Genomic DNA, 22,031 nt, shown 5'->3' with positions numbered 1-22,031 from the left:
TATTTAATACTAGAAATACTGGCGTCATTATGGTTTCCCTAAAGTCGGATACGTTGATACAAAATATATTATATTCATACTGTGGTTTAATATAAACTGTTATTGCTTTTTTGTGGCTTAAATAAATTAACAACAACTGACAATTCATTTAACAACACTGCAGAAATGCACAGCAACAAAAAAATTTGTTAAACAATCATAACAATTAAGTCTGTGTAAGTCTATGTACCGTGTTTTACATGTTTTCATGAAAATCTGAATTTATTTAGTTTAAATTTATTTAAATGCGTTTATCGACATTTTTTGGAAAAGTTAAGACGTAACCCAATTTTATGACGTAAAAAACTTTTCAAAAAAATATCGCTTCACAATGTTACTTCGATATGTAACTCAAATAGTCAATTTACTCATTCATTATATTTACATTCTAAACTACATACTTAAATTAAATATTTAAATCTAGGTACATACATTTTAAGCTTATAAAATTGCACACATCGCTTTGGTATACGTAAGTACATAACTACATATTTACAGGGTACGTATTAATATCCTACAAGAATCGTTAGGTTTTTATTGCCCGAAGTTTCAAACGGAACTTTGTTCACGAGAAATTCAACACTCATGCAGCGTGATTCCTGGGGCTTGTTCACGAAAAGTTGGTTCTTATTATGAATAATGATATATATATGTGAACCATTCTTTATAATTAAATATACCAATTTAATTAGGATTCACCTGTGTACCACATTGTCTATTAAAAAAAAAGGCGACTTCTTCAAAAGCATTGTAATCCGAATAGCACCTTTTTGTTAAGTGGTAGTTAGTGGTGTTGGTGTATTTTGACTAAACACACAAATGACACACATGTATTGTAGTGTAAATAAATTATATTTGTAAATAAATAGGTGTTTTAGCTGCAATCCAGTCACTAACTCTACCGACCAGCTTTTCGCGAACATGCCCTCACAGCCCTCACACAGCTGCAACAAGAACGACACACTCGCAACAACCGTAATGCTTACGTTAAGTTTATCTGCTCACTGTTAATACCTGCAGCTTTAATACAACTTTCAAAGCGAACGAAACGCTCATGCTAATCTGCCGGAGTTAGGTGAGTTTTCATCTAACTACGACAAAGGTACTAATGGTTGCACTGTTAAATGATAAAGATTCCTATGTAACTATACATAATTTTACGAATTTAAACGGGAAGGATTTTTTGTACAAATGTAATCAAAAAGAAATTGGCTAAGTACTTTATTTTCTAGTTTTGAAACGCTTGTTGCTTTTATCTGTTGTAATTGCTCCACGGATGAACGCTCACAGTATAAACGCTACGCTTGATTTCGTGCACAGAATCAATCGAACCAGTCCCACAGATGCCTATAAAGTCCAAGAGGTGAGGAGGCGTCGGGCGCGGGCGGCGACTAGGAGGCGCGCGCGGCGGTCAGCAGCGGCGAACGCGCGTCGTCGCGGCCGCGCGCCTCGTCTCAGAGCACGCGGTCGCTCACGCCCACCCCGCCCGCCGCGTACTGGCACGCCGACAGCGGCGCTGAGCCGGCCCGCGACACCGGCGACACTGTCCCGTAACCACCGCCGAACCCTGTAGAGTGCTGCTTCGCTTTCAGCCGCAGCTGTGCTATCGACGACGACATCGCCGGACACGGCTCCGTCCGGTACATCGTGTACGGGTTGGGGGGAGCGGTATACGGGCAAGGCGCGACGCCGCCACCGACGCCGGCCGAGCCCGCTACCGCCATGCTGCTGCCGCCCACGCCGCCCATCGACGTAGCCGTGTTGAAGCAGTTGACGGAGCCTTGGTGATGGCTGGCCGGAACGACGGAACCCAAAGGATTTACGGGCCATGGAAAGCTTTTCGTCCCTAGCGGACTCGGGACTTTGGCGGCCCAATTGTTGTAGGGGTAGGAAGAGTAGATGTCGGTGTCGGGGAAGGGCTGCATGAGTCCGTTGAACTGCGTGGTGAAACCGTTTTTGAAGTCAGCGGCGGCAGCCGCAGCGGCGTTCATGGCATTGCGCTCCCGCTTTCGCCATTTCGCTCTTCGGTTTTTAAACCATACCTGGGAACAACATGAAACATTTATAAATTCGTGTAGTCTATGATTTAGATTTACCTATAAATGTGTATCTATTTTACTGTTATACCTATATATCAGTATTTACAGCATAATTATTGATAGTTTATTTTGGATACACGGTATAAAACTGGCGAGTCATTGATTATCAAAGACTTTTCAGTCACCACAGATAATTAGGAACATGAAGAGAAATCCGGTCAAACAATAACAGAGCCCAATAATTAATCTTACCTCGGACTAAGTACAACCTAAACAACATCGATCGCGGGGCTCATTTATCGCACCCGCGTCGCGTCCGATCGCCCCGCTCGTCCGTCTTCATTCCGGCCGCAATTAGAGCGGCGGTTAGGACGTGGCCGGAATCGCGGAATAACGCGACGTCAACTTTGTAATGAGTAAAGTTAATAGCTACGCAACGCCGCGCGAATCCTGATTCTGATTTAAAACTTCGTACCTATTGTTCTAATGAAGTTTAAGGTTTTACTGCATTTCATAACATTATTGTCGATAGGTTTATTTTGTTTAGTATGTTAATAATATACTGTAGGTACTACTTTCGGATGCTTTACGGTCCCTTTTCCTATATGACATCAGTCATCGATACATGACGACAGGTGGCTGCAAACTGGAGGGTTGCTGATCTCATCTAAAATGATACACAACCTGATTTAAAACTGCTAATTGTTTATTACCTGCAATTGTGCAATTTTAGAACTTAAGGACTCCCTGCAATTTTGTGTAGGCTAGCGGTTTCCAAACCAAGGCCAGATTCAGCCTGCCAATTGATAATCCCTAGATTCCAGCATGTAGCTTTCTTTTCCGTTTAAACCTTCTCTTTCGTTTAAGATATCCTAAGATTTAGATTTTAGATTACAAAGTATACAAGTTAAGTAAATAAGCTTTTGGCAAAAGCTTATACACTTGATACAAGCTTTTATCGCTGACTGTACTTGTCTTTCCACGTGTATAACGATGAGTTTTAGGTCTAGATGAGTAGACAATTATAAGAACCCGAAACACAATTAGTTTGCGTTGTTTTATCACAGAGTTCCCATAACCACCTCCTGTCTTCATTATTAGATCAGGACGATGCTACCATTATATTGCATTGTCACCCGCCTTACATATGTATGCAAGTCGGGAAGTGGGTCAAATTTAACTTGCAAGATTTGACCCGTGCGCACATAGTTACATAGATACACTGCAAGTTAATAAAAAATTAAAGCTTCTAAATAAATAGGCACTTAAGTATTATACTGGAGTTGGATTATTTGTATTTCGGAACATTAGTTGAGGTAATATATATAAGATTAAAGTACGCGTCAGACGGGCTGGATCGATGCGCGGCCACTTTGCAGATAGCTGCTGATTTATGGGCCTTCCGTCAGCGCCGACGGCCTGCTATTATTCATTGCTATACACAATAACAAAAACTGCTGAAATCTTACTACATATCTCTACAGAAACTTGTACCTCAATATTTCTATCAAGCTCTTACTTTCATTTTGTCTTCTGTCTCCTTAAAATTATCTATATAAGGAAATGGGTCTCTTACAAATTAAGCACTTGGACAGAGCCGATTTGCAAACCTGTAGCCTTGGCAGTGTTATAAATCTGCAGCATTGAATTCTGTCAAAAGTTAAACACATAGGGCGGTGAAATATCACCGCCTTCCTACTCCTAGCTCACCGCGCGACACTGATAGCATGTAGGAAATGCAATTCGCGAAGGATTGAGATGGATGGGCACCGAGGCCTTAACTTCGGCTGCACATCTGTCAGGGTTGTCAGGACGGCGATACAGTGCAGCGACGGGCGAGGTGATAAGTCGCCGTAAGTGGCGATTACTCCCTCACGCCCAGCTATCGATCGGTTCCTCGCCGATAAATCGCGCAATCCAAGCTCGAGCAATAAATATCGCCCCGCCAGAGGTATTTGTCTCACTCAGTGGCGGGCGCACCCAGCCGAAACGGTAAATAATACCCTCCTCCTCGGTTAAGTGAACATGAACGCTCGTTTCCACCCCATATACAATCGTTTGTTTTTCAAAACATAAATTTCACAAATTCGCATGAACGCATGTGTGGTAGGTAACTCAGAATTTATGTGCTGTTATTCTTAAAAGATCTTCCCACGTAACATCCAATGTGATATTTAATCTAATATTTACTTTATAAAAGTCTGCCAAGTTCATAAAAATATTGTTTTGCTTTGCATAAATAACTGATGGATTAATTTTATAGTGATTTCCTTTAAATAACAGAAGGAGACCGTAATAATGAAAGTGAAAATGCATTGTAGACCCTTAACGGGCCCACTGATTACCAGTCCGTCGGACGATATCGGCCTGTCAGTTAAACGCAAAAGGTGACAGTTCCGAACAACTGACAGGCTGATATCGTCCGGTGAACTGGTAATCTGTGGGCCCCCTTCAGTACTATAGCCAAATGCAGCATAGGTATACTTTTATTTTATGATAATAGTATGAGAATTCTTAGATTCTTTCAAACTATAGTTATGTCTACCGTATATAACTTGGTTGACTCATTATGAAATTGGTAATTGAACCCTCCGCAGACCGTTATCATAATAATAATGTAATGCATTTAGTATTCGCATTCCGGACGGTTTAATTACAAAGTGCCTACTCCTTAATCCGTTGTTCGTCAAACTGGGGCCCGAACCCTAGGGGAGCCTGCGAACTGGTTTAAGTGCGAGTGGGCTAGTAAAAAATGTAAATATAAACAAAATCATTATGATTGTGTGCTGAGATTGGAAATATATTTTTTTCCAAATCCAGAGGCCGTGAGTTCAAGTCTCACCTTTAATTTTATTCCAAGCTTAATAGCACCGTTCGCAGAAGTATCTTCTTGTTAAAAAAATATTTGGCAATATTTTTCCTGGCCATACACCAATAATAACCACCGCAACACCCCTGGTTAAAAGTCTGACGAAGACGAAAGTACACACTACCGCAGACCGAAAAAAGTGGAAAAAGATTGTTCGGCACATTATTCGTGGTTCCCATGGCTGAGTGTGAGTCGAGACCTCTGGCCCATTCGACTCAACTCAAACTAGTATCAGTGAAAGAAGAATTTATTTTCGATTGCTACCTAAACAACCCACCACCATACCCTTTTTTTTTTAAGAGGGGAAATGCTTTACGCATACCACCCGGCGCGGGGACGGGCCGGGATGGTTACGTGGGACTCCCTGTTGTGGGCTAATGAGACCCCAGGTTTACCCACTAAAACCCCTCTGTTGCCGCCTCGCTGCTATATGGCGAGATCCCAGGAACGCCGAAGTACTCTTCCGCAACCCACCACCATACCCTACCATAACCATAGTTTAAGTTACACTTAATTAGTATATCATGTTCTTTTTCATATTGGTGAGCAATAAAGAATATTGTATTGTATTGTAACCCAAAAAATATACTAAAAACAAAAGCCTTATCGGATATATTAAATCAATATAAAATGGTAAAGGATAACCTACAATAGCACATTAATTACCAATTCACACAAACCGCGCCGTTTCCCATTGAAACCGCGAACAAACGGGTGAAAATAACTCCACAGGAACTTTGGGGTGCTCAATAATGACAACAGAATGATATTTATTTAGGTGCACATATGTGGAAATAATTTCCATTATTTGAATAGGCGGAGGCAGGGCAGAGGGTCGCAATATTGCGTCCCTGCTAATCCTTTAAATATATTATTGCACGTTGGTGACCGTACCCTACCCGGCCGCAAGGAGGGACAGTTTTTAATGCTCCCGAAATCGATATTAATGTTTCTTGTACCAACCACATTTATTCAATGCGCTGTTTAGGTACTTAGAAAAAAAAATAGCAAAAACCGAACTTATTTCATGGAACAAATTAAAATATTTTTTAACCATGACTTAAACCATTTTTTGTCCCGCTATGAGACGGGTTACGATTTTAGGAGTCAATGTCTGTATACTATTACTTCATCATAGCGTCAAAACTACTAAGCTAATTTTGATGGTGAATGTCAATCGAGCCGTTTTTATGGCCTAAGTCTCATTTTTAATCGACTACTTTACGAAATAATTGAATACTTACGAAACGCGACTGGACAGCCAGGTTAAAGTTTTTAAATATTTTGTTGTGAATATTACCTTTATTTTGAAATCATAATTAACTGTTTGTGTTAAAATTTTGAACAACTGATTTTTAGTAGGTACCTATTATGTAGTCTCAAGTCATTGATTTAAACTTTCACGATTATTTAACATTATGAAACTACACAACGGGACTTAATCGCGTATTTAAGTTTTAAGATTTACCTCCGACGTTTCGAGGACGGCGTTGTCCCCGTGGTCTTCTCCTTAAATACGCGATTAAGTCCCGTTGTGTAGTTTCATAATGTCTCAAGTCATGCTCGGATATCAACAAAGACTCCCCTCCGGTAAGAACAATCTTTGGCAACGTTTTTCTAAATGATGATGAATTGTCCATCTAAATAGAAAATCTTGTCAAATCAACGTCCGCAGATTAACCACGGCCTGATGAATTTGCTTCTATAGTCATTACACGGTCAGACTGCGACCAAATTGCCTTAAATTTTAAATTAAACTGGAATCACAGTTTTATTAGTGTCATCAATCAAATAACGCTCTAACAGAACGCTTACCCTCTGTTCTGAATCAAACAATAATCAACCTTATGGTGTAGAATATAAACTTTATCTTACAATAAGAGCACAGGATAAATCACTATTCCAAAGTCAAATAAACACGCGCTCATATAAATGGATAGAGGATATAAACTTGGAATTGATGCTCGCCGAATATAGGGTTGTCTCATTGTAATAAAGAAGTCAGACGTAAATTTACGGTCAAGTTTTGGCTTCCGAGTCCGAATTGTTCGTAAACTTTACAAGTATTAGGGATATTGAATCACGTATTTATAGAACAAAAGGTTACAGAGTAAAGAAAAATGGAACGTAATGTGTTAGTCTCCTATTCTCGGATTAAAATAGTTTAACTTTTTACTTTGTTGTCATATCTTAATATCAATCAATATAACATACGATTGAGTGGTGTGTATTAAAAATCAACTTTAATTGGTACTATTGTGTTAAAAAATCGATGAAAACCATCTGTCAATGACAAAAGAGTTTTAATAACTTACTTCAATACCTACTTCAGGACCAAAATCTTTCACTTATTAATGTTACCCTACTCTTCCTACCTCAAAACTGATATTCCAGTTAACTAATCTCAAAATCTTTGACGTGTGGCCAAGCCCGAACCGGAAAATGGTGTGATTTATGTTCGGACTGGATTAGCGACAACCCTACGGTGCAGATATTAAATGCACCCCGCGGCGCTGCAGCCCTGTCACGGCCACTGGCTTACGACGCGGCGCACACTTCGTAGCACCAGCGGACCAACTCTCCATACTACTGAACATGCAACACTGTCATGTTGCCACTTGGTATGGAACGGAATATGGGAAGCCGTAGTTAGTTGGCTTAGTAGTTTACATAAATACTTAGCTACATACTGGGTCGCAGTGATAACGGCGATCCTGTGCTCGCTAGGATATTTTGTCGAATTCGGTGCAACATCAGTTCCACTTTATCCAAATTCAACTTACCTATTTCCCACACTTGCTACGTTTCGCATATTTACCTACCTATGTATCATTACGAGTGCAAACATTTTGTAAAACTCTACAAGTATACTAAAATTTCCCGTGAATCCAATATTTTCTTAAATGTTTAACTCACCATGTAGTTGTATGAACAGTAAAAAATTGACGGCATCACTATCACTACACGTTATAAAATAAGTCCCCTGTATGTTCGCGATAAACTCAAACACTACTGAACGTATTTTCATGCGGTTTTTACCTATCAATAAAGTGATTCTTGAGGAAGGTTTAGGTGTATAATTTGTTAACCTGTGCGAAGCCTGTGTTGGTCATTGAAAGAGTACCTACCAAACACTGTGTTGCATTTGACGACGGAGTGCTTAGGTAACTTAGTATTGCAAGTAATTTACTTCACTTTCCGTTAGTCGAAGCCGGCGTATTATGGATGGCTTTGTCCATCTTTATCCACGTGATAAAATAACTGTCACTTTTTAACACCGTGGGATAGAAAGTGACGGACACCGTTTTATCACGCTGTCACGTAGACAAGAACGACCATCATATCCGTACTGGTACTTGAACTAGATAAGATACAAAATCAAAAATAAATTATGTAGATGTCTCGTTGGCCCCATGTTAGTTAAACAGTTAACCCACGTTCGTACAAAACAAGTCCTTACATTGTTACACACTTGTGAACTCGTTTATAGATAAAAGCCGTGTGCAATGCCGCTGACAGCCGGTGTGGCACGAAGCATTATTTATTTTACCTGAAAACGTTTCAGGGTTTCACGATTCATTTTTTTTTGTTTTAACGCTGTCTGCGTTGTATGCAAACAGTTTAGCAGTTATTCTTTTTGGATACATCTACCAAATGGATGAATGGCATGGATTTTGATTGCAAACTAGTACGAGTAGGTAGTATATTAAATATACACAACCAGTTAATATGTAAAACCTAGAATAAAATTCACTGGACGATTATATTTCGATGTATTATACAGGTTGGCCAAAAAATAAGTGCATTCCCGTTACCAGGGAGGTTTTGTTTTGGAATTACACTGAGCAACTTTTACTGTGGGACCAACCCCGAAATCGCGAAAAAAAAATTTACGCTCCCATAGAAAATGTATCAGCCAAAATGTATGAAACAACCAATTTTCTTTCGCGGTTTCGGGGTTGGTCCCATAGTAAAAGTTCAGTATAATCCCAAAACCTCCCTGGCAACGGAAATGCACTTATTTTTTGGCCATCCTGTACATAGGTTTTAAACTCCACTGAAAATGTAACGTGGTTATTTGAACTTCATACATTGTTACCAGTGCGAGTAATAATTGTAATATACCTATTCGTTCTCATCAATCACATCTCAATGTGTGTAAATGGCCTTTAATGCACGGTGCTGTGAACTGCTGTCGAGAGTATCGCAAAAAATAACGGTACTTAGGTTTGGACATACGTTCTATAAAAATAATAAGCTACAATGCATATAAAGTTGATTTTCATTAGTTCGTATTCCTAACCAAATTAAGTATCGAAACTATGCTCACTGCTCACGGCAGATCGATGGGTTAATTCCCTTCCCAGACGTCAATAGCGTGGTTCAATGAGTCGTGTCGCCCAGATGAAATGTGTCGCTCAGATGAGACGTCGCGAACTGTTTCACGGCCGATTGCCGACGATGTCTATTGCGAATTCCTCGAAAACTAACAAGGATAGAGGACAAAAAATGTACGTTAATGTGTGTGTGTGTATAAATTAAGTAATAGGTGCTTTCGGGTTTTATGACAAATCTAAGAGGTATGTATATTTACATTTTTCTTTACGTTAAACATCCACGTTAATTTTTTTTATTTTTTACAATGTTTTAGTATAAAATTAACCCTGCTGCTACCTATAAGGCGTCCATAAAAACAGTATAAAACAAGACAAAATAAATTAAATTTAATAAAATAGGTACTAAATCACTATGCATCCCAGCATCTCCACCACCACCGAAACTGTATCTTAGAATATGTATATAATTAAATTAATTAGCCAACATTTTTTTTACCATTTCAAATGTGTTTAATAAAAACAAATGTTTTTATATCACAAAAGAAAATAAAAAACTGACCAATACAGAAGTTTTTGGTACTAACTAACCATAAACTCTTTCATGATACCTACATGGTAATAAAAATATATACCGTCGCATCTTACAGCCGTATTCGAACAATGAGATACGTCAAATACTAGATATTGAAAAGATATGGAATAGATATGTCAGTCTCAAACAAGTGTCAAAAGTGACGTTTTTGTTTGAAGTAATGTCAATTTTGACACTTGTTTGACGAATCTCATTGTTCGAATACGGCTGTATAACTCCTGTTGTCGCTCGGTAACCTAATCTTACAATTTCAGGCTGAATTAATTTTTTCCATTTTTGAAGCGGATAACATTACGCGAGTAGGTATATTTTAAAACTGAAGCGTGTAACTTAACTGTAGTAACCAATTTTTAACCCTTTAACCGCCAGAGTCTGATATATAAGACATTACATATCCAGCCCATTTCGCCACAGTCTGATAAATAAGACAAAGATCTTATTTGGTTTTTACAGCACATTTATAACTCCCGTAACTATGCCAACCTTACTCTGCGTGGTACAATTACTGTCGGTGGCGACACGAGCACGCTCGATCAAAAATTGCTGGCGGTTAAAAGGTTAATATAGGCAGCGATTTGGCAAGTTTTGAAATAACATTGACCAATCAACGCAGTCATTGATCAATGTTATTTCAAAAATTGCCAAATCGCTGCCTATATTGAAAATTGGCTACTACAGTTAAGTTACACGCTTCAGTTTTAAAATATACCTACTCGCGTAATGTTATCACGACCTCCCAGTTAGTTTATTCTCATACCGATCATAAAATCATGTTCACACCCAATTTGCACCCGAACGTTTTACAACAAGCGTTTAGTTAATTCATATTTTACGGCTAATTGAGTCATAAGCAGGCAATGACCCTAATGAGAACAAAAATAATGTCGGTCGATTTGTCGGCGCGAGCGCACGATTTATTGGGCGAGCAGCGCTAAGCCCGCCAGGGATTAGGGTTGTCAAAAAACTATCCATTTATTTTCAATTTTATTGCAATTTGACTTTAATACTTTAAATAATACGTGCAATCTGAAAAGTCCGAAAAGCGTGTTTTGAAGGAATAATCTAACTAGGGCGAGTTGAAATGGTCAGAATTTTAATAACCAATTTCATTTGACATGTGGTGCGTCTTAGAGAGGGAAAACGGGATATATCCTCAAACATCGCTTATTATCTCATCGGAAGTGAGAATAATTACTTATAAAAAATATTCTTACTTATCAAAGTTTTTCAGCAATACAATTCTTGGAAACATTTACCAATACAAATAAGTCCAACCGTCGAGATGAATGAAACTATTTTTACTTCGTGTAAACAACACTATTTCATGAGTTTCATGAGCAATATTCAAGACATTTCCGCTCATTTATTGCCTACACGATACATTGTTACGTTTCAAACGTAACTAAAGCAATTTCCTTTTTTTAGTTCCATACTCACAGCGACATTGTAATAAAACAGGCCGAACAAGATTGTCTTCAGCGCCATCTATCCGCACAAGGAGACACTTGAACCCTTAGTCGCGAGCTGTCGGTCTAGAAAACATTATGGTTCTTATTTAGTATTCAATATTTTCTTTCATGGTTGAAATATTTAGGTTTAGTTTTCAAAAATATTAGTACTCGGTATCGTTGGTCTTTTAATATTATAATTTTCAAATATTGTTTGGGTCATCGTTTGCAATGCCTGGCAAAATTCCTTGGCTCTGAGCGGGGTTTTTGTTTGAAAAAAGTGACAGGAGAGGAAATTGATTGTCGAACGAGATCAAGTCACTGGGATTTCCGCAGCCATGTGAGGAAGTTGGTGCAGATATTCTCTGGTCGCTTTGTACGGGAGCCATCCCTGTAAAATATGGAAATACATCTTCACTTTTTGTAGCGAGGTAAGCCACAGCGCAAATCTTTATAGAAATATAGCCCGGTTTTTTATAACGTTCGTCTTTACTGATTTTACATTTCCTTGTTACAGCAAACAGAGCAATATGGCGTCCTAAATTGAATTCCTGGAGGATAATTCCTAAAGAAATATTTTTTTATAAATGTCAGCAGTGTAGCATCAATCGCTTCACTTGAGATCCGGCCTTTATGCCGGTCCCTACCCTGGGCTTTTCTTCGGGCACGTGTCGGCGCTGGGCGTTGCCGTAGACGTTGGGCTGGAGCTTCGCGCTGCTCATCGCGACGTTGGCGAAGCGGGCAGGCAGCCACCTGGACACGTGGCTGACGGTATCACCGCGTGTCACCGCGACTCTTGGCTGTTCCCCTGCGTGCCTCTGGGGCAGTGCGTAGCCACGGCTTCACCGGCTTCTGCTACGGACACGTGACTCAGGTGTGGTCAGATCTAATTTGTTATTGGCTCTCTCGAGCTCGTGACTCCTGTTGTGCATCGCGACGTTGGCGTGCTAGATAGGCGGTCACTTGGACACGTGGCTGACGGTTTCAGCACGTGTCACCGCGGCTTTTGGCTGCCACCTATGCGCCTCTGGCGTGACTAGGTCACAGCTAGGCTGCCTTCTTTCTATAGACACGTGATTTAGGTGTGCTACTAATCAATAGACTTTAATTAACTTCACGCAATAGTGGCCTCTTAATAAACTTCAAGTGCTCAGTGCATATTTAGTGTATAGACATAATAAACTTTAACTGAGACTGCGTAACCAGTCCGATAGCATAGTGTTCTTAGTATAATAATAGCATAAGCTTATTTTCTGTACTGCTAACCGTACTACTGTTTTCGTGTAAAACATTGATATTATATTTAATTGTCTCGAGCTTAAACAATAGTTTTCTTTTCCTCATCTTATTTTTACCTTTCTGTACGCCTTACAGCGTGCTGGCGCCCATTCTCTCTGTCTAAAATTAATTTTACTCATTAAATAGATTTTTAGGAATATCACAGACGTGTAGTGTGACAATAGAGCGTCAGACCCACGAACCCTGAGTACCACTGATAGTCCATAGCTCTTAAAAACCAAAACACCAATATAGCCTGTTACAACATCACGATGGTATAAAATATAGTAAGTATGAAATTCCATTCATGATATTATTTCAAATGTTCTGACAGCCCTGCATACATTCCGATCGCAATGTTTTGAAGAACACACGCGGTCGATTGCACTCGAAATTAATATCTACTTGAAGTGTAAGTCTGGACTGGAAAGTATCGATTTACACCATTTGTGAAGGACTTGGACTTAAATATGTTACGTGTAATGGGTTTTATATTTGTATGACAGCTGGGCCAGCACATGATTGGCGCGACAGTATCTCGCTGCGAGATAGACTACCCGTCCCTCTTTAATTATTACACCCAGAAAAAGACGGGTAGTCTATCTCGGGGCGAGATATTGTCGCGTCAATCATGTGCTTGGCCTGGCCTACAGGAAAACGATGAGAAATTGCAAAGCAATTCTTGAGTTGAAAACTTAAAAAAGGTAAAAAATCTGTAGCATGTAGATACCTCTATTTTATGTAGATGCATTTAAAATTAATTTTATGGCCTCGGCCCGTAAAATCTCATCTGCCAACAAGTTAAGTCAGTAATTAATTAATGTTTTTCGTAACCAATCTGGTCCAGATAGTGTTTTCGTCGTCCGTCTTTTGTTTTACGATCTTTTCCCGTGTAGCGATTCACCGAAAGCAAACGTTTTAGGATTAAGTCGCGCTAAATCTCGACATACCGAAGAAACCGTCAAGTATTCCGTGAATCCCAGAAAACATTGTAAATAGAACAGTCCTAACCGCAGAATCTGTAACAGGCCTTCGGAACTATTGACAGTGAGTGTGGGTGCGATCAGTCTTAAGCCGGGGATTATGAGAAGACCGAAATAGACGGTTCAAATGCTCAGGGATTAAGAGATTCCATGTTCCGTTGGAGGCACAAAAATACCGAGCAACGGATGCGCCGATTAGTCTAAACACTCGCGCGCACTGCACCTCCGCACTGGGACAAAAAGTCACTTCTATATTTAAGATTACTCATTAATTTTGGCTATATAGACAGTTACGGTGATCCGATCTATAAATTACTCCACATTACCCTTTCAGCCTACTTATAATTAAATGGTTTTGTTAGTTTAGTAGGTACCTATGTATGAAGTTATTTACCCTTGTAATAACTTGCCAAACTTTATAGTAGCTGTTATAAATTGCATCTAATTAAATTTTTTTATTTTATTTAACTTGAATGATGTATAGTACTATATTTTTCTCGTTCGGATGTTAACCAACATTATAACAATATTTACCTATTTAATACCTGATTATTAACTGCGTTCAAAATCATCAAAGATACTATACCTTCTCACTTTTACAACTTTTGTAACACGGATTTTAGAGTTGATTGTGCAGTTACCGTGCCGGAAGTTTTGTCACTTTAAGACAAAATTGCTCTACGCTAACCAATATCACTAAATAAGACGCTTAGCACTATAGATACATCGGAACGACATGCGAGTGGGATGTCACTATAATACGTGCATAGCTTATCTCGCTTAATCATCGACGTCCGAAACGGATATGATGGTCGTATTTGTCTACGTGACAGAGTGATAAAACGGTGCCCGTCTCTTTCAATCCCGCAGTGCTAAAAAGTGACAGTTGTTTTATCACGTGGATAAATGTGGATAAAGCTATCCATAATAGGCTTGCAGTGCCTCACAAAACCAACAAAACAGTCGACTCACCCTAACTCTCGCCTCCGTGAGGTTGGTCCACATGGCGATCTCCTCCCTCGTGGACATGTCGGGGTACCGGTTCCTCGCGAACGTGGCCTCCAGCTCCTGCAGCTGCTGGCTGGTGAAGTGCGTGCGCTGGCGCCGCTGCCGCTTGTTCTTCTTGTCGCCCTTGTCGTCCAGGCCGTCGTCGCCGCCCACGCCAGGGGTCGTCGACTCCGTTTTGATCGTCGCTTCTGTCAGCGGCCGCGAGTCTGCGAACAAAGTGCATCACATTATTATTATTTATCCTTAGTTAGCCAATTTCTCAGGCAGTTTGTTAATTTCTCTGTTACTCGTTTTTAAATGTATACAGATTTAAAATACTCCTTGTAAAAGGCTTGGTTTTGAACAAATCCGTTAAATACGTGTGCTAACTCGGGCACGTTCTAGGGATTTCATGTTGATAAATAAAATGTCGATAGGTATATTTATATATGTACTCGCTGAAAAATCCTCGATTACTATAAAGAGGTTCTATAATTATAATGGCTTATATTGAGCCTCTTAAGATAATAAAAGTATAATGATGTAATTTCAATCAAAATCATACTCGTACCTACTATGACGTCAATCTTAAAATAAAAAGAATGGTACAGTTTTAAAGTTTAGTATTTTTATTTTAAAATCCAGAGAAAACAATAATTATTGCATGTGTTGACAGTAACATCGATATATATTTTTATCGATATACTATTTTGCTACATCAGTTACATCACTTTAGTATTCGTGCCTCGAGTTAGCACAGGCAAGTATGCTTATAAAAGTTAGTAGGCCAAGAAATAAGAAGTTATAGAGGGAAATGCTAGGAACACAATTTTTGACTCGGTTACTTTGTTTGGACTAGTTAGGAGGTGAACATATCAAAAGTCCCCGGCCGTAGCCCCGGTGCTGGGGGGGAGAGGGGGGAAAGAAGGTCTCATTTTTCGGTTTTTCACTAATATCTTGGAAACTTTGCGTCTTAGCGACATGACTACTGAGACAAACCAAAAGCTGATAAAATTTGTTACAAGTTTTATTCAGTCAAGTTTTTCGATATCTTGAATAGTTTTTGAGATATCCGCTCTTGAAAGTTTATTTAGGGCTTTCAATTTTATCTTGATATCTACATTAGTGAAGCTGCTAGGCCGTGTTTGGTATCATTTTCGTATAAATCGGGGGTGCTGAATTCATTTTTGGTATCACATTGACACCATTCCTTAGAAAAAACATATAAACTTTAAACAAATACCTTTTTTTTTAAATTCCTCTTCACGCTTAAACCGCTCAACCAATTTAATTGTAATTTGGTATACAGATATTTCGAGTCCCAAAGACAGGACATAAGATACTTTTTATCTCAATAATCATCCTTTAAAGTTGTGAAATGGAGTATGGGAGGAATTCAACTTCGTCGACGAAACTGAATTCCTGAGGTAAATACTGCTTAAGGTAAGGTTTGAAGTCATGTTAGGTATCATTTTCATCTAAATCACAGATGTGTACCATCCTAAATTTCACCTAAACCGGTTCAGCGGTTATTGACTCCTCATACAAACTTCCACCCCACTTTTCACATCCTCAAAAGATGCTTTTGCTTATAAAAACCATCCTATGTCCTGTGTCGAGACTGAAACTATTTCTATACAAAACTTCAACGAAATTGGTTCAGCGGTTTAAGCGTGAAGAGGGATTTTTAAAAATATTTTTTTTTTAATTTTGGTTTTACTTCGGAATAGTGTCAATGTGATACCATAAATGAATTCAGCACCCCCGATTTATACGAAAATGATACCAAACATGGCCTAACAGCATCACTGATGTAGATATCAAGATAAAATTAAAAATCCCTAAATAAACTTTCAAGAGCGGGTATCTCAAAAACTATTCAAGATATCGAAAAACTTGACTTGATAAAACTTGTAACTAATTTTATGAGCTTTCGGTTTGTCTTAGTAGTCATGTCGCTAAGATGCAAAGTTTCCAAGATATCAATGAAAAACCGAAAAATTCGACCTTCTTACCCCCCTCTACCCCGCAGCACCGGGGCTACAGCCGGGGACTTTTGATATGTTCACCTCCTAACTAGTCTAAACAAAGTTACGGAGTCAAAAATTGTGTTCCTAGCATTTCCCTCTACAACATTTTTTGAGCATTCATTTACTGACCTATAGGTTAACAATGTCCATGAATGTCTTTGCATTATTAATGGTAATGAATGTTTTATCTAACAATGATCGTTTTATTAAGATTAATTAATTGTTGCTTTGCCTTTTAGAGATTCGGTTGGGCATATTCCATTTTTTGCACATTTTATCTTTAATTTGGATTTACGATTAAAATGCTTACAAATTAATAGACAAATGAAAAATAAATGTTTAGCATTAGGTTGTAAACTTGATTCTATCCTAAAAGTATGTCAACCCCTCTAAGATATAAACTACTTATTAATAAATAAATATCAGGATAAATAATACCTTGAGTATTATCATTATCAACGGTCCGGAAAATCATCGGTAGCGGCGTTAAATCGTGGCTTACTCCGTCTAATGCTTTTACGACGCCCGTAAATTCAAGCTCAATGCACGGCACGTGCTTTATTTAATATTTATACAATAAAATCTATAGCTTATGCAAATTATTTATTTTATTCGTAACAAAAACACGGGTTATGCCGCGATTAGTTAATTATTAATCTGGATTAGACTTTAGAGTAATCAATTATTTTTTGTATAAATTTTGCTAACGATCTATCTACCTAGATAAGTACCTACCTCTTTTCTCCAATCTTACAGTAACGAGAAAAATGATTATCTGCCGGATTCGAACGATGACGTCACATTTGACACTGACATATCTAATCTATATCGTTTCTAGATCTATTAGTTGACGTGTCTTAAAGTTAGAATCGGGCCGTATGTAATCAAAGAGTTTTGGCGAGTGCAGCAGTTCAGTTGTCACTTTGTAAACCGATGGCAGTCACCCATGGACGCAACGGTCACTTATCAACACACATCGCAGCACCTCTATAATTACACGTACGTACATACAGCGGGCTTATCGCATTGACACTCGGATCCTGCCTAAACCCATATACGCGGACTGATTGCCATCGGCCTCGTATCTCGAATTGATGTAATAACCTATCACTCCCTAACGAAAGGGGTGATATGCATTCCGGTACAGTTGGTTTCGAAATCGTACTATAATTTATGGTCCGAATAATAATAAAAATTCTAGGTCACACAACATACAAGGAAAAAATTTAAATGCTGTAATAACTTCTTGGGTTTCCTTCGATACCCCTCTTTCTAGTCAAGGGGGTAGGTACAAGCGGCTGTACCTATCCGTAGGTATTTCTGTGGTACCGTAACGGTTTGCATCCTAACTATTGCTGTGGGATGTGGGATGGCGTTGTTCCCGTCGACTTGGAGACGGTGATGTGCCAATTGTAACTGCCAAAAACTTCATCATATGGTTTTATATAGAGCGTATATAAATTAAAATTGTACTCACACTAAATTGTCCCTTAATTGCAGTATAATTCTAGATTACAATATAAATCAACTGTTGGAAAACCCACTGCTTCCATTATATTGTAATCTAGAATTTATTTTCATATGTTATTATCATTTATTATTTATTACATCTTATCGGCTTAAGGGTTACAAATTTATTGTACCTACCTAGTTATCTTGATTGAAGACTCAATAAATAGTTCATTTAGAAATCGAGGCCGGCCGCGCCGCTAGTAAATGTAAGCATGTTCGCATGCTGCTTTTGATTAACGATATCTTTCAATGTGTCTACAAATTATAATTTTAAATCTGATGGTGACAATCTAAAATTAAATCGTAATAATTACAGCACCTTTAGATATATCCGTATTAGTAATACTACCTATTAAACTTATCCAATAAGCACGTGTAGGTTACCTTATACTTAAAACTGTCTACATACATCTATTTAATGGACTTAGTTTATTCTAGTTAAACCCACGATTATATAAACTCGATTATGCAAACGTCAAATAGATATCTAACGTGAATTTCTAATAACGCCGACGTTTCCAATCAAAACGTTTGTGGAGGATTATCGCGCGCGTATCGCGTTAATTTCGACAACTTTATTAAAACCATCAATCTGTACGGTTTGGCAATCTCATTGGCGTATAATGAACAAGGTGGGATTACGGTCTCAGGTTTAGGCGGAGCGCTACCGGTGGAACTGGCGATAAGGTCGATAGAGGTTGCGATAGCGGCTATCGGCGATACGCTTTGTGAGTCGCCGACCGATCCATCACCGCGCGCAACCTTTGCGTTGTACCGACGCGATATGGACGTGTAAATATCGCACGAACATGTGTTACCGATATCGGTACACGGCCACTTCAACGATCACTCTATTCGATAACATCTTTAATGTACCAAGTAATAGATAGTTATATAATAAGTGTCTGTTTCTGTCGACACTTATTGTTATCGAACACGCAAGATACCGGGGTTTAACGACTAACTATATTATTTATATGTAACCAGGTAGTATGATAATTTTTCATCTTATCAATCATCACGTAATCTTGATAGAAATCAAGATGATTAAGTGTCACAATAGCAAATGAGTCTACAAACTTTTTATATTCATTGTAAAGGCAGATTGCATAAATAGCAAATTCATACACTGCATGATGTAATTAGATTGAAAAGATTTAAATGATTGGCCCAAAACATAGACCTACTATGGTTAATCGAACAGGATGGGTGCCCAAAAATGTAAATAATAATGTAAATTTATGATTTATTTAATTATTTCTGAAAGAAGCCTGCTATCGACATTATAGAATTCTGTTAACATTCAAGGTCAATGCCAAACCAATCAACAGTATAATGCCACAGAATGAAAAGCATAAAAATTGCATAATTAGAGCAAGCCGTTCGCCGGCATGTTTGTGAAGGCATTAGAATAAACGCGACGGTATTTGCCATAGGTTTCCCGGCGCTCGCTCAGTTTGCTTTCAGTATCAAGTTTGTCACTTTGTGTGGCCGCTTTAATGAAGAGTTATAATTTGCCACGCTGTTGTATTGCGTGAGGGTACAAATTCATTGGCGTTGAAGGTGAAAGTCCTGTTAGAAAAAATCCTCGTAATTTACAATACCTATTCTTCTTTAAATATAAATAATAATGAATGGTCTCTACTTCGCACTACATAAAAGATTTATGAAAGGTTAGTAGGTATCTTTATAAACATGATCTCTTCACATGGCTCCTTCTTTGTCTTCAACAGCGTACAGAAAACTAATCAGATGTGTCACCAATAACAGATCTGTGGTCACCACTTACAGCAAGGTCAGTATAAAGACGTGTACTCACTGTCGTCGTTGTGCTTGCGGTCGCGGCGCGGGCGTGGCGGCGCGTACAGTGACTGTTCGACGCCCGAGCCGCCCGAAGTCAGCGACGAGTGCCCGCTGTCCCGAAACTTATCAGATGTGTCACCAATGACAGGTCTGTGGTCACCACTTACAGCAAGGTCAGTATAAAGACGTGTACTCACTGTCGTCGTTGTGCTTGCGGTCGCGACGCGGGCGTGGCGGCGCGTACAGCGACTGTTCAACGCCCGAGCCGCCCGACGTCAGCGACGAGTGCCCGCTGTCCCGAAACTCGCCTGTTTCCGCCCATACTGCAACACAGAAAACATTATCAATGTAACTGCAAAACATTGTTTCCTTGACATGATACTCGAGAAAAATTAGGCATGTAGGTAGTTCAAAACCGGGTTCACTGACCAAATAATGCTCTCTGGCTTACGGTGCGTGAGAACAGTTATTTTAGTTTAATTTAAGTAATTATTATTTTAAGCTAGGTTGTTTAGGACTCCTATTTTTCTACTGTGTTTTAAGTCGATACTGATGATTTAATTTGATTATTTTAGTGTCTCTTACTTAGCAAAAACGTTCTTCTAATACGTTACTTTTATGGTATCTAGAAAAAACACAGTCATAACTTAAACACAGCTTTGTTACCTAACTGAAAATGAAGTCGTGGCATGTGTCTCCGAGCCATTTTCATATTATACATAAGAATAATTACTCTTACTTCTTTTTAGGTCTCTTAATTAAGTATTTACTTATTTCATACAGGTAGGGCCGGAAAACTATTTCACAAAATAGCCAGGTAGAGTGTAAGTAATTAGTGTCAGGAATATCGAAGCCATTTAATTTAGTGGGTATACATATTAAGAAGCAAAGTTCATTTTTTGGGAAGCTAAAATACCTGCATATTCCCACTTGCCCACCTTTGGTGTATTACTCTCGATTCTCTATCTTATCTTATCTTATTGTTTTCGGGGGCCCTTGCGGATACACTTCGACCCATAGGGATCTTTTGTGCAGTTGCCCCCTAGAGAAGATCCGTCAGCTACTCAAGAGCTTTTCCCACCATATCCATGTGTCGGATGATGGAGCTCATGGGTAGCGTTTTAAAGTCCTTTGGTTCCAGATATCCTGCTCCAACCAAAGTCCTTCATTCTTAGTCCGGCGAGGGCGTGACATTCACAAATTAAGTGTTTCACTGTCTCTTCCTCTTCGCCACACATACGACAATCGGTGTTGTCAGAGTGTCCCATCTTGGCCAGAATTCCTTTGACCCCGTAATGGCCCGATTCTCTAACTAAAAATAAGAATTTTGGAAATACACTTCCAACTTCAATAACCTCATTTGTTATCGCTTTCAGATAATGATGTCTGCTCTTGAAAAAGCGATAATTTCTCAGTACATTGTACTAAACTTGTACTTTAGTGTTCCTCGAGATACTTACACAGCGGAGGATTGCGCTGGAGCACATGATTTGTGTTTTACTGATAGCTTTGGTGTTCTGAAGTGCCGCTATCATATCATTGTAATGATATGTGTATATTATTTCAAATCATTAAATGTACCTATGGTTTTAATTTACATACAACTTATTTGTTATTATCGTATTTTAGCAAATCGAACTGTACAATTTACGTAAGTAGTTACAAACATGCATGTTCTAATAAATTTAACGAAATAAGCAATTAGATAAAAATAAAAGTGTTATACGGGTGGCAGGTACATTAAAATACTTTGAGTCGTAAATTAAACGTTCTCATTATTTAAAGAGGAGATCTCGACAAAATAATGTATTCGCCGAGCGACGATGACGCCCCGTCGCTTACGGGCAATTAAGTGTCCCCGAACACTTGTTAACAAATTAGTCACCGGAGACGCCCGTGTGCGTGCGCCCTTATTTATAGGCCCGCCAGATGAGAGTCACACGTGTATAATTATAGGTTCTTTTAGAGTTAAAAAACAAAAGTTCATACATATTTATAGGATGCAAGAGTTTTTATAAACATATACCTACCCTGTAAACTCTATTATTTACAATATACATGCCACTGAATGCTTAAAAACAGAAGTGCCTTCCACAAACAGATACACGTAAGCC

At 38.8% G+C, this 22,031-nt stretch overlaps 1 protein-coding gene across 1 annotated transcript in view; it reads right to left on the bottom strand.

Annotated features, from left to right (window-relative positions):
- Window positions 1-884: 884 nt before the first annotated feature.
- LOC134664464 (pituitary homeobox homolog Ptx1) overlaps window positions 885-22,031 on the bottom strand; it is a 66,980-nt gene continuing 45,833 nt past the window's right edge. Inside the window, exons 3-5 of the mRNA XM_063521132.1 lie at window positions 20,115-20,240; window positions 14,558-14,799; window positions 885-2,081 (exon numbers count right to left, since the gene is read on the bottom strand). Of these exons, the coding sequence (XP_063377202.1) occupies window positions 1,494-2,081; window positions 14,558-14,799; window positions 20,115-20,240 (956 nt within the window). The 3' untranslated portion in view covers window positions 885-1,493. The remainder of the gene's footprint in view (window positions 2,082-14,557; window positions 14,800-20,114; window positions 20,241-22,031) is intronic.

The sequence above is a fragment of the Cydia fagiglandana genome, chromosome 1 (genome assembly GCF_963556715.1).
Source record: "Cydia fagiglandana chromosome 1, ilCydFagi1.1, whole genome shotgun sequence".
Lineage (NCBI taxonomy): Eukaryota > Metazoa > Arthropoda > Insecta > Lepidoptera > Tortricidae > Cydia > Cydia fagiglandana.
The sequence above is the reverse complement of the archived record's forward strand: the minus strand, read 5'-3'. Positions and strand labels throughout refer to the sequence as shown.